This window comes from Pezoporus flaviventris, unplaced genomic scaffold (genome assembly GCF_033815535.1).
Source record: "Pezoporus flaviventris isolate CSIRO_AGI_PZ_B2104156 unplaced genomic scaffold, CSIRO_AGI_Pfla_v1 ptg000066l, whole genome shotgun sequence".
NCBI lineage: Eukaryota > Metazoa > Chordata > Aves > Psittaciformes > Psittacidae > Pezoporus > Pezoporus flaviventris.
The window spans coordinates 10,427,106-10,440,305 of NW_026892614.1; the positions used below are offsets into that span (position 1 = coordinate 10,427,106).

The following is a 13,200-nucleotide window of genomic DNA, read 5'->3' on the forward strand; positions in this document are numbered from 1 at the left end:
GTAGATCCATAAAAACAAAAAATTCCATGTTAATATCATTGCTAAAGTAACTGCCAATTATATATTTAATTAAACAACAGTTCTTTGATCTATGGTGAACAAGTTTATATCATTAGAAAGACACTAAATCCTGTTGTTTCCTTAAGGAAATTACTTCTCTGTTTAAATAACATCAAAATGCTATATTCCTTGAAAGAGAAATGACCAAATAAAGAAAAAAGGATTTGTGAAGAAATGGGAACAATCACTATCACAGCAGTATTGTTACCTGCAACTTAACAGGTTCTGGAAGTTTCATCTGAAGAAGCCCTTCCTTTGGCACTTGCTCCCCTTTGGTTTCTTCCTCTCCTTCTTCTGACTTGAGCTCACCTGAACTCAGCTCTTTATCTGAGAAATCAATTTCATCCTCCTGGCTCACTGCTTCTTTGAAAACCCGGGGCTCAATCAACTGTAAGATGTGTTTCAGATCCCCATTGTGGAAGATTCCCATGATCAGGAGGGTATAAAAGAGTTTGATGAGAGGGACAAACAGAAATTCTGTAGAACCTCCAACTGGATCTCTGACATGGAGGCTGCCCTCCTGAACAGCTTCAGTCAGCATCTCTATGGTTTTGGCTTTTAAGGTTTCCAGAGGGAATTCAGGACTGAACTGAAAGCACTCACTGCTAATGCTTACAAAACTCGGAGAGGAGAACTGCATTCTTGGCCTTAATGAAGTGCTAAGTCCTATGCCAGGGAGGCCATGTTTTTTGTTTTCATCAGGAAACAAAGTAATACTCTTGGTCTCATCTGTCATTGGAACTATGAATTCATTATTCATCATTAACCTGGCAGTTGCATAGGTATTGAGATGGATGTCAATGAGTAAGTCATAATATCCTGCACGTAATAATCCTGGCATATATTTATTCTCAATAGCATACAGGAGCTGAGATTCATCCACATGGCTACACATTGCATGGGCCACTCTATTGTTACCTAAAGCACAAACAGCTGAATATAATCGGAGGGTATGGTAGTGAAATTTCAGCAATTCTTCTTGTTCTGTCAGCTCTAAAATATCAATTGTCCTGCAGAGAAAAACAAATAAAACAAAAAGACAAACAGTAAATTTTGCATCAGTGCAAAAACTTATTTAAGTGAAGGAATTCAAAATTCTCCCTAACAATAACATTGGCACAGTATCAATTCTAGGGATGAGACTTCTTCCACATTTCAGTTTTCATGTAAGAAACAATGTCAACCTAAGCATCAAGGACTAATAACAATGTTCAATCAAAAATTTTTTCAGGTTGCTCTAACGTACAACTTCAATTCTTTTCAGTGGGGAAAGATCAAAATTGTTTACTTAACACAGAATACTTCTTCATACTACAAACAAGAATCTGGATAACTGAAATAAGATTTTAAAATTAGTATAGGTTGGGATATTTATATGATTTCTTTTTTTTAGATCTGGGGTTGCAAAATGACAACAGACTAACCAGTTCATTTGCAGAGGGTTGGGGGCAAAGCTGTTTGTTTAGAATTCTTAGCTAATATTCCAGTGATTTTATTTTCAGTTTTGGCACTGGCAAAATACTGAGACATCTAGGTAACAGGGAAATCACAAAGTTATATTTCTTCACTTGTTTAAATTGAATATACTTCAACACACAAACATCAACCTGTTTTCTTCAGGAATATGAAGGGCCATGAACTGCAAAGGATTCAGGCACTGTATCATCCAGCCTTGTCTTTCACTGATCCGAGAGACATCAACCTTCAGGAAGTGATTTGGCACTCTGCTCCAAAGCACATGAGTAAGAAATTGGACATGGAGACGTGGGGGACATTGGGAGACGGGGTTTTTATGTTCGCTTTTGAATAAGCCAGCAGATAATGGCATTACATTCTGGAAAATTCCAACAGAAGAGACAATCAGTTTCACCATCTTTACCAAACAATTAATATATTATATTTTTCAAGAAATATATTCAGCATAAACTACAGTGCAACAGGAAACTAATATTCTCAGTAGATTGTAAAACCAGCAGGGAACTGTTGGAAGATTGGCAGCAAGAAAGCACTGTCCATAAAAGCTTTTTTTTTTTTTTCTAAGTAGTTAAAAACTTGAATGGAATGTGTCATCACATCCTTGGACCAGATATTTGAACTGCACTCTTCTCTTACATCTTCTGATTTGTTAGACATCCATGTCTCAAAAGCAAGGAAGCAAAGTTTAGCTCAGTTTTCTCTAGTGTGCTGTTGGAATGCACTTTAAAACAATTTTAAAACCCCAACCTAACCTGCAGGTCATCCATGCTTTGTTTGTAGAGTAAGAGATTTGCCTTACTGACCTCAGTAATTTCATTTCATCATAAAGGATGAGATTCAGAAAATTCAAGAAGACTCTGCAATATCCTCTGTCAATTCTAACCAGTTACAACCCTTCTCATCCAATGAACCGTGATTTAAATACATGAACCATTTAAAACTGAGTTAAGAATAAAAATGGCAATAGTGCAAACACTTGAAATCATGAAAACATGCCCAATAACAACAGCACATTGCAGGCAACAAATAGCCAAAATAAAATCTAAGGAAAAAAAAAATTGAAATCATTATTTGAAATATTAGTCCTAAACCTGCACAAACCCAAGCATTCTTTACCTTTATTCTTCCCAATTCAAACTGGAAAACATTGGGGCTTGTAGCTTGAGCAAATACAGCAGGAAATAACTTTGTACTCGGTTCAACCTAAATCAAAGACGCACAAATATATAACCACTGAAGACAGCAAAACACTATTACATATTAACACCCCCACCCCCTAATATCTATATTAACAGTTAATAAATGTAAGCTTTTGAATAAAACCTGAGAAAATCCCAATGGGAGTAGAGAAATCAGTCATAAGAGCAACAACTCCTTCCAATTGTACAAAAGTTTCTAATAAAATGTAGTCTGAAGATTCAGTTTTCCCCCTTCCCACTAGAAGACATGATCAAAAAAATACCCACCTGATAGTATGTGCCTAGTTCCTTGCCATTAGCTGTGAAGGTCAGCAGGCCACTGGCAGCATCAACCAAGCAACCAATCTCCAGACCATTATTATTACGCCCTTGTCCAGGGCTCATGCTCTCTCCTGCGCACACCATATAGCAGTTGCTCCGTTTTATACTGAATGTCAAAAGACAGATTTATTTATGGATGGTGTGTGAACTTTATGTAGTGGACTAAGAACAATTTTGCATGCCTGCAACCAACAAGCTCTTGTGGCTGAAAACAATGGATCAAAGCATAACCAGTGCCAAAATTCAATGAAACCTAGCCTTCATAATTGAAAAAAATAAAAACTGAAGATTGCAAAATATTGACAAGCTCAAATCTTTTGTAAAATTCTATGATACAAAATTGACTTTCAAATTTAATGTTACAAATCATTTATGTTAAACACACAGTTTCTGGCAGGATCACAAGCTGAAGTGCTGAGAGGAGGTGTTGCACCAATTCCGGCCTGCTCAAAATCAGAAAGTTCCAAAAATGCTACCAGGTATTTTGCTCTACTTTGTAGCAGTTCATAAGTCAGTATTTACAAGATCATAGTCTGAAACTACATAGACAAGCTGTGCCTATTGATTTGATTAGATTATTGCTATATACATGGAGTAATAATCACATTGCTGTTTCTTCACAAGCAAGAGAACAAGTTATACATTTTCTTATTACATTTTTTTTAACATAAACCTAACTATATTAAATAAGGTGGATTTACAGTTTATAGATTGTTAGTTGCTTTTATGGGTATAAAATATGTATCTTTGTAAGAAAATTCTAACCAACCTCTCATGAACCTTCCCTTTTTCATCTCCCAGTGTAACTGTGACAGTACGCACTCTTTCCAAGTCAAAGCTTGTGTCGTACTGGTGAAAGTCAGATGTAATCCAGCCCACCCAGACATTAGCAGGTTCTTGACCAGGAAATATTCTCACTGAATAATAGTACTGTCAAAAAAATAAAAATAAAAATCTTTAAATGTTAATATTTGGTTTCCAGTTTATCAGTTTGATTTAGAATTAATTTGTTGCTTTAAAATCTGAGAACATCTAATCTCTTCAAAAGCAGCATAGGCTTCTTCAAGTGCAATTCATAAGCAAAGAAACAAAAGAATATAAACACAAATCAAAATGCAGCTAACAAAAGATGTATATTAAAAAACAATTGAAAGTATTAAAAAATGCAGCTTATATGATTGTATTGTAGGCTTCTGCATCATAGCATTCTAGATATTTTTGTAGTGCAGCTACAGTTTCTATACTGGAGGTGACTCAGTCTCTAGTATCTAGTACCTTTTAGAAAGAGAAGAATACATCCAGAAGAGAAGTATTTTTTTCCCTTTAAAAATTGAAGACTGACTGCTTATGGAGCTGATCTTGTCAGAGAAGATGCACAAAAGCCTGCACAGAACTTTCCTTGGGAATTACATTAAATAAATGCTGGGTAACAGTATAGTCCTGAACCCTATTTAATGCAATTTTTCCTATTTATTCCATTATTCTAGAACTACTTATTCTTTCTCTTTTGTGTTTGGTGTTATTAATTGTAGTTTCAAAAATTGATTCAACTCAGTTATGGGTTTCCATGTGGAAATTCTTTTAGACTGACAAGTCAAAACAAAAGGAATATAGTGGTCTAACTTCAGTAGTACAGGATTAACAAAGCAAACAGCTGAAATACCAATCGTATGTTACTATACCGTGGAAGTTTGCATCAAATAATCATAGTCATCCCTATCATCTGCTAGCACATCCTCAGTAAGCCGTGCAGAGTGACTCGTGCTATAATCTGGCTTTGTCCTCCTCAGCATAAATCTGTAATAAGTAAAATCAAAATCTGTATAAGAAGCTGAATATATCAATATATACACAATTTTACATTGATACATTATCCCTAAATATGTATTTCTTATGCTAGCCCTAAATACATAGTATTGATTACATTATAAGTACGTAACACTAGTTAGGCTATCAATTCCATAGAGATTAAAACCAAATAAATTATTCGGAAAAAAGAGAAGCTCATTTCAAAAAGTGCTTAAATGAACTCTGAGCTTAAATTATATATTCAGAAGTTAACTGGAAACTAAATTCACGTAACTTAAAACTACCAGGCTGTTAACCATCTATCACTTTGGAAGAATGCATTTAAAAACACCACCTATATGCAACTGATTTATTCTGCAACTGAAATATTTAAGAAACCAAGTTTGGTTAAGAAGAGCAGAAAAGAAATGGAAAGGTATAGTAATATTGTCCAGTTAATGGCATAGTGTTTCCATCTCCACAGCATCATCAAAAGTTGGGCATTCTGATCCAGATTCCGTAAGAAAAATTAGGCGGGATAAAGGTGTCTGCTAGAGAATACTCTTATGATTATTTAACTCATTGAGTGAGATGAGAAGCTAATATAAATTTCTACATAAAGATTATCTAACATCTCCAGCTTTTTGGAAGCCATGTGAAAAAATATTCCATGTCACTTTGTAGTTCAGTCAGAAAGGATCTCCATGGTTTTAAAATAGACTTCACTTGATGATCACAAAAGCCTTCCCAATACACCAAATTACAGGTTTCTAAAATGTTCAAAAATGTTGCTTAATTGTAATCTATACATTGAGTAAGATATAATTTAATCACAAAAAGGGTAACCGTCCTGCCTACTGTGTTAGGGAACAGACACAAAATTGCAAGCCACATGTGCTACTAACCTTTGTTTAAGACGTGAAGGCTTTTCTTGAACATAATCCTTATGGTTGTTTAACTCTGACTTTGTGGCATCTTTTTCTCTTTCTGTCCGATCAGGAGCTAGATGACCATGAGCAGTTTTCATTAGAACCTCAAAATCAGAATCAGCATCATAATCCTCCAAGTCATTCTTCGGGCCAAAAAAACCAGGGCCTGGTAACCCTCCTGCAGCTGATCTTGAGAACACCTCAGCACATTCAATGGGCATGCTTAATCGAAAAAACATGACGTCTGTTTTACTGTTCTGTGAACCAAAGGACTTCTGTGTGACCTTCAGGCAGGGGCAGCTGTCTATGGTGCCATCAATTCTCATTACCTACCAAACATAAAGACGCAGTTGTTTTGCAGCTGATGCTTTTTTCACCCTTTTTAAATATTCAACTTCTGTTTCTACAATAAGCATCCATGACTTGCAAAACTTGAAACAATATGCTGTAAACCATCAAATGTATTGTAATCACGTGTTGTCATTTTAAGTGAAAATAAATACCATAAGGGTATTTCTGTTGTTCCGTTGTTACATAAAAATACCCACTCACATCAAAAATCTCAGCAACATAAATCCAGGCCTGCCCAGAATAACACAAACCAACCAAAATAAATCATACATGGACATATGCAAGAACACAAATTACTTCTTAAATACTACAAGTGTAACATACATCAGCTGAAAAAGAGCTCTTTCAATTTCAGGAGGATTTCATGGTAGAATGAATGATTAATTTAGTTCCATCAAGATGCACAACTGATAGGGACATAAGTGTTGACACGATTGGTGAATAAATATTTATTAATATCCAAACCAATTAGTTACGCAAAAATCAGTCCAGAACACACAGTATCTCTTATGCAGAAATGCCTCATTTCCGGAAGCTGTCTACAAACGTTGCTCTCACTGAACAAGGATCTCTTAATGAGGATATCTTGTAGAATTTGTCCCTGAAAATCTCATGTCCAGACACAACAGATTTCAAGAACAAAGAAATATTACCAACTCCATCAATTTAAGAAATTGGTAACAGGTGCAAGTTTCATCCAGAACTGGGCCAACATATCACATTAAAAATTTTGTCTAGAACTGCAAAAGTAGAAACATTATTCAAACATATTCATGGAAGAAGTGTCTAGAAACATTTTAATAGGATCTCACAAACCTCAATATGTTCATGATTTTGTGGCACTGGCAGAAACTGAGGGAGCCTTTTACTCAGCCAAATGGTGATATCTCTGTTTGTATTAACAGCAAAGGGTTCATACCCTTCCTGTAAGCCACAGATAGTGAAATATTTTAGAGTGCTGACATCTTTTCCAAAGTTCATTCTTCCCACTTGAGATGGGCCCAGGCTGCATACAGGTAGAAATCCTTAAAATAAGATAAAAGAAAGTGGGTTATCATGTTGTCATGAACATCAGGGAACTGCTCTCTTCTATAACCCAATTTAAAATTATCTGGAAAAAAAAAAAACACAAAAAAAAACAAAAAACACCAAACCACACAAACAAACAAAACCCACAAACAGTATAAACGCAAGTCTTCAGTAGCACGTCACCTCTTGCATATCCCCGAGTAGCGTACCAGAAACGTCATTCTGAAAAAAAAATTATCAAATAGTCATAGAACTTTTCATGCAAGACTCCATTTACTTCACAGAAACCTAAGTGTACACCGAGGAGTCCAACAATCAGATATTGGTTAATCCCTCTGATAAACTGGTAGAGTGTTGCCAATTTTATTTAAAATCTTAGTACTTTAAATGTTCCTCCTAAAATTCCGTCAGTCACGGTATTTTGAGAGAACCTCAGGAATTACTTTAAAAAAAATATAGCGCTTGTCCATACAGCTATAGTAGTGAAAAAAATTACAAACTCACAAATGCATGTTGCAACTTATTTTTTTTTAATTAATATTAATTAATTTTTTTTTAAAATTGTAATACTTGTGACTCTGGATAATGAGAAATGACAACATGATGCTGTAGCTTTATGGAACTTGTAGTACGTTTCCTTTTCAGCTGGATTTTTTTGTTTTGTTTTGTTTTGTTTTACTTTTGAATCAGCCTCACATTTGTATGCATCTGTTCTCATTACTTCATTAGCACAGGGGACTCACTTGTGACCCCTTTGCACTTCATTAAAAACTGTCTGGGCTTCCTTTTTTGATTTTTTTGTCATGCTCAGCACCACAGTCTAAAATCCTTAAAAAAACTATTAATTCTTACGATGATCCTCATTTTGAATTACCACAGCTACAAACTGCTTTGTAGAGTCATTTGACCTAGCTATTAACAAAATGGGGTTTTTTTGTAACAACAAGAATCATAAAGCTCTCTTCAATTATTCTAGTTCATGTGAATGTACCAAGTATTGAAGGGTATAAGGACAAAATACAAGTAGAGTTCCTCATTTTTCTTTAGTCTGCACAGATGAAAAATGGTTGATAGGTTCTTTACAGAGACAAAAACAAACTCCAGAGCACTATCTACAGGATTGCTCACCAGATAGAAGATCAACCTTCAGTATCCCCTTCTGAAGATTTTATTACAGATACACAAGATTGTTTATCATGTATACATATATTAGGCATGACAAATTTAAGGACATACACTATTAGTTATAAGTTCAAGTCCAGACTTTCATCTTCACAGCAAGGCTCTTAAATCACAAAGCACCAACTTCTCAGATAATATAGATGATTTTAGACAACATAATTTATGTCCATTCTGCTAGCACAAATCCAGTGAAAGACGATAATAAACAACATTTTCCAGCAATAAATGGCACAAAATCATATTGTACAACATATAACTAGGAAAGTTATATTTGCATACATAGATGAATGCGGCTGGCCTGCTAGACTAGGCTTTCCTCAGCTTCCTGTTGAGTTAAAGGAAACTGTAAGATATTGAAAAAGTTTTTAAGCAAAGCCAAAAATTAAATTCTATTTTCAACAAAATTATAAATCCCAGCTCATTACGAAACAACAGTAACAACCTTCTGTGGACAACCTTCTAAGTTGCTTGAGAATGGATTTTCACAGAAACAGCATGAATCCTCACAATGTCAATCAAAAAATGACATAACCTTTTTCAAAAAACCACATAGGTATATGCTGCCTAAGGCAAGTGCTCTGTCTGAATCACCTCACTATTTAATGTATAGCATCCAATTTTAGAATCTTATGATTTCACATGTCCAAAAGGATATAATAGATATAATAGATCTGCAAAATGGCCAATATGAATTAAACTGTTCTCTTATCAGCAACAATTTAAGAAATCAGGGTAATTCAGACTCAAAAATTATAAAGGGGGTATGATACATACCTCCATTATGAGTTGCACAGAGAAAATGAACAGTAAATAATTTTCAGTGTTTTTCAAAAAAAGAATTATGATCAAAGAAACTGTTTGGTAGCAAGCCTCAAAAGAAAGGGAGGAACTTCCTTATAAACCACATAGTAATGCTGTTAAAATCTCTGTCATATAGCATCATGGACACTAAAAGCTCACATAGATTCAAAAAGTGTTTAGATCTTCATGTGGGAAGGGAAAATAAAATAAACAAACAAAAATCAATGACAAACCAAACCCCCAAAACATCAGGGCTATTCAACACAAACATTTCATGTTTGCCCCAGAAGGCTCCTGAACCAGAAACCACTGGAAGCTGGGTGACTGCATTGCAATCTGCTTATCCTGTTCTGACATGTATCTACAGGCATTTGCTATTCACCGCTGTTGAAAACAAAACAGTGACCTAGCTAGACTTTTGACACAAATACTGTTATATTTTGATAAAAAACATAGAGGAACCAAAAAGTGTTCAAAGACAAGGAGATGTAAACTGATCAGTTGTGAATATGCCACATCTATACATGTGTCTGTATCTATTTATATATTTTTATATTTACATATATGAGAAACTGTTTTATGCTTCTGCACAGGTCAAGTATTTCATGAAAGGAAGTAGCAAGCTCTATCTCCAGCACTTTGGAAATTAACACATACACAGTTCCTCTCTATTACAGCCCTCAAATCAAGTGCAAAATAATTCCTTTGCAAAACAAAAAAAAGCGATAGCAGCTGATGTTATCAGCAGAATTTGGTAAGCATACATTACAGAAAGAGCTGATTAGATAACCAGATGCAGTCCAAAATCCAAAAGATGATCAGCTCTATTCATGAAGATTAAGATGTATACATGACAAAAACCTAAATCAAACAGGAATATTTAAAATATGTAAAATATTTAAAGTATTACTAATATTTGCCCTTCCTAAATAGAATGCACAGAAACTGCTAATCTGCTTACCTATGACTTTTCCTGTGGGCTCAGGATAAAAGATCTCAGAGATTCATTCTTAGACATGAAGCAAATAGTCACACACACACAAATAAAATGTTAATTGGTGTTTGCAAGATTGCCAGAAAGAAAACAAAGAAGCCCAGAAAAAAATTCCCATACAGATAAAACTTGCATTGATGTTCTTACTCAACCTAGTATTTTCCAACAACCCTGTAACTGTAGCCAATATGGAATCAAGATCACAACCTTTCTCACCAATACAAAATGAATTGATGACAGAATGGTACTGTACCTGTAGCTGACACTTTTCTACACAGTAACTGTTGCTCTGTATGAATGAAATATAAACACCAGTGCCAGTCCTTATCATGGAAGCACTACATCTGTCTCTGGTGAAATTCTGCACTGATTTCTTAATGGTATAGTTGTCATAAAGGTGTTTCAGGGCATTTCCATACCTGGTAAAAATATGGCTTCTCATTTTATAGGGAGTGTGCTGGTAAGGCAGTTACATGTCTTATTATGGAATAAAAACTAACTTTCATTACCCTTCTCGAAATGAGTATCCAGTCATTTGAGATGTGATACATCAGAGATCTTGTGTAGCCCTTGCACGCTGGAGGCTACATAAAAAGGTGACATGCTTTAGGGGTGGACTTAGCAGTTCTGGGGGCACAGTTGGGCTGTGTGATCTTACAGGTCTTTTTCAACCTAGCTGATTCTATGATTCACCCATGATCTGACAGTCTCTACATGCACAACTAGCCTATGGAGCAAAGCTTTTATTCTACTGTATGAAATAGAAAACCAAGTAGAAAGACTTTATCACTACCATCAGAACAAGTAACTCTATCATTTCTGTCAAAGTGGCAAAAGCATAGGACAGCAACACTTTATCATGTCCCCTGCTTTCAAGAACACAAGATGAACCTCCTGATGCAATTTTTCACTCACTACAAACAATCCATGCTCACAGAGATCATGAGTTGACAAGTGTACTTGTTTGTATCTACAGTGTAAAATTTCTCTTACACAAATGCATAATAATATCCAATTATGACTGACAATCTACTGAAATGGTATCTCACGAATTAGTCTGCCATAATCCCAAAGAGCTACTCTTGCTGTTAGTACGACCTAAGACACAGCCCATGAGCCTTATGAGTAAGCTGGGAGAGTGCCACATTCCCTTTATATTGTTCCTAAGTAAATTAAAAACTACAGGACTGATCTATAGTCAGACGGTCCTCCAAAGCAAGACACTGGGCTCTAATAAGAAATTCTATCTTTTTTTTTTTTCCTAAAGCAAACGGTCTCTCTGCAGCAGCCCATGGCATGCACACAATTCACTGAGAGAAGTGACCTGCAGAAAGATCTCAATGCTCTTAAGTAAGAGCCATTAACAAAACCAAACTAAAGGCAGCCTATAAAAGAATGAAAGCTCTAGTAAAATCAAGATTAATTTGGGTGTTACATACATGCAATTGCATATACACACACACACATACAGATGCTCCCCTGCCATGAATGGTATATGGGATACCATTTATATTCACAATATAATATTTAATATTTACAAGTATCATTTACAAGTATTGTAAATAATATTTACAATATTGATAGTATTGTAAATATTGTAATGAATAATAATTTTTAATGTAATATTTACAAGTATTGATTATTTACAAGTAATACTTACAATAAAATATTTACAAGTATTTATATTTAATGTATACAATATATCTGTAATATATACAATATTCACAAGTATTGGTTGAGAGTTATTAAATCTGAGATAAATCAGCACATTCCTTTGAAAAAAATATAATACATTTTATTTCAAAGGCAATCTCTTTTCAAAGACAAAAGGATCTTAATGTGAATTATAAGGATATTGAGAAAAATCTGAGAGGCTTGATGCTGACATGAAATGTTTGACATGGTTACCAAGGCCTTGGGGCTCCATGTCAAACCAGGAATTAATTTAGCAGTTTCAGACTCAATAGAGATCTGTTTAATTCTGAACCTGCAGCTAGAAACAAGTACCACAAAAATTACATTGTGATTTCATCAACTTTGAAATTAAAATAGTGGTCAAACAGGTTGCCCTCAGAATTTCATGGAATTCCAGTTTCCCTCAGAATCCCTGACTCCTCAAAGGGGTTATACTGCCTAATAAATGGAAAACAATTATTATTTAAACGCATCAGGATGATTTTGCGTCCATACCACCAATGATAAAGCCAAGTCACCTCATCATGTTATCACAGTATCTAAGGAAATCTGAAGGCAGCAAAGCAGTGGGCATGATTCCAGGAAATCGGTGGCAATTATCTCATTTTAAATAAAATAAAATCATAGAATTACAGAACAGTTTAGGTTGGAAAAAAAAACTTTAAAGATCATCTAGTTCCAAACCCCATGCCATGGGTAGGGACACTTTCCACTAGACCAGGTTGCTCAAAGCCTCATCCACCTGGCCTTGAACACTTCCATGGATGAGGCAGCCACAACATCTTTGGGCCACCTCTTCCAGTGTCGCTCCACCCTGACAGTAAAGAATTCCTAGTTTGGTATATGGCAGAAGAAGAAAAAAAAAAAATGAAAAGAAAAAATTATTCTCCCAAAGCACTATTGAAGGTAAAATACTGTGAAATCCAGATAAAAGGGGTTAAAATTCAAGCAGGTAACTGCCTAATTAATGGGTATAAGATTCATATTTCTCCTGGGAATAGGAATCAGTAACTCAAAAGTATCATTTGCAGCCTTTACTGGTCAAAAAAAATGAACCTTCTCTCTCAGACACAGATGTATTATTTAACAGGTTTATAATAAATATGACAGAATATATGTGACTACAATAAATTAAAGGGAAAGATTAAAGCTTAAAATAGTTTTTTATATTACCACAGAGCAGAAATTTTAGACAGTTATCTACATTAATGTAATTTCTTACCCTTTTATTCACATGCAAGTATGTAATTAAATTTATAAACCAAAATATTTCTGCAATATACAATCAATCTGGCACCTGACACAACCTTGATCTTTGCCACCTTTTGCAATCTCATAAGCTATGGCTTACGGGTAAACTAAACTTATGGTTTAC

At 34.9% G+C, this 13,200-nt stretch overlaps 1 protein-coding gene across 5 annotated transcripts in view; it reads right to left on the reverse strand.

Annotated features, from left to right (window-relative positions):
* The window catches only part of RYR2 (ryanodine receptor 2), a 380,332-nt gene that overhangs the window by 128,432 nt on the left and 238,700 nt on the right, over positions 1-13,200 (reverse strand). For all 5 annotated transcript variants that reach the window (XM_061471193.1, XM_061471190.1, XM_061471195.1 and 2 more), the window contains 8 exons: positions 6,941-7,149; positions 5,750-6,102; positions 4,739-4,853; positions 3,826-3,986; positions 3,003-3,162; positions 2,653-2,739; positions 1,668-1,894; positions 269-1,070 (listed from right to left, as the gene is read on the reverse strand). In XM_061471193.1, the coding sequence (XP_061327177.1) occupies positions 269-1,070; positions 1,668-1,894; positions 2,653-2,739; positions 3,003-3,162; positions 3,826-3,986; positions 4,739-4,853; positions 5,750-6,102; positions 6,941-7,149 (2,114 nt within the window). The remainder of the gene's footprint in view (positions 1-268; positions 1,071-1,667; positions 1,895-2,652; positions 2,740-3,002; positions 3,163-3,825; positions 3,987-4,738; positions 4,854-5,749; positions 6,103-6,940; positions 7,150-13,200) is intronic.